At 62.2% G+C, this 415-nt stretch overlaps 1 protein-coding gene across 1 annotated transcript in view; it reads right to left on the reverse strand.

The window, feature by feature from the left end:
* Window positions 1–5: 5 nt before the first annotated feature.
* The window catches only part of TMEM72 (transmembrane protein 72), a 6,142-nt gene continuing 5,732 nt past the window's right edge, over window positions 6–415 (reverse strand). Inside the window, 1 exon segment of the mRNA XM_009582281.1 lies at window positions 6–415. This exon segment is cut by the window's right edge and continues 13 nt beyond it. Coding sequence (XP_009580576.1) covers window positions 6–415 — 410 coding nt within the window.

Genomic DNA, 415 nt, shown 5'->3' on the forward strand with positions numbered 1-415 from the left:
AGGGCTCAAAACAGGCCTGTGGAGCTGAGGGGAGTGAGGATGATGGGGGCATCGGGCGGGGTGAGGATGGGTGTTGTGTCTGATGTGGTCTCTTCAGCCTCGCTCTCCACGTCCTCCAAGCTCTCGCTGACAGAGGGGATGATCTGCACCACCTTCTCCTGGAAGTGCACTTGCTTCCGTGGGGCTGGCGGGGCTGCTGGTTGGGCAGGAGCTACTGGGGCCAGGCTCCTGTCCTTGCTGCCCTTCAGGATGCTCTTCATGTGGCCTAGCAGCGAGCGGTGCTGCTCCCTCTGGGCACTGTGGAAAGTGTAGGTCTGCTCAGTGTCACCAGCGATGGTTGGGGCTGCCATGGTGGCTGAAGGGTCCACATACTGGCCCGCCTGGGGATGCGTCTCTTTGTGCCCTGGGCTCTTCC

This window comes from Fulmarus glacialis, unplaced genomic scaffold (assembly GCF_000690835.1).
Source record: "Fulmarus glacialis isolate BGI_N327 unplaced genomic scaffold, ASM69083v1 scaffold2377, whole genome shotgun sequence".
NCBI classification, from domain to species: Eukaryota; Metazoa; Chordata; class Aves; order Procellariiformes; family Procellariidae; genus Fulmarus; species Fulmarus glacialis.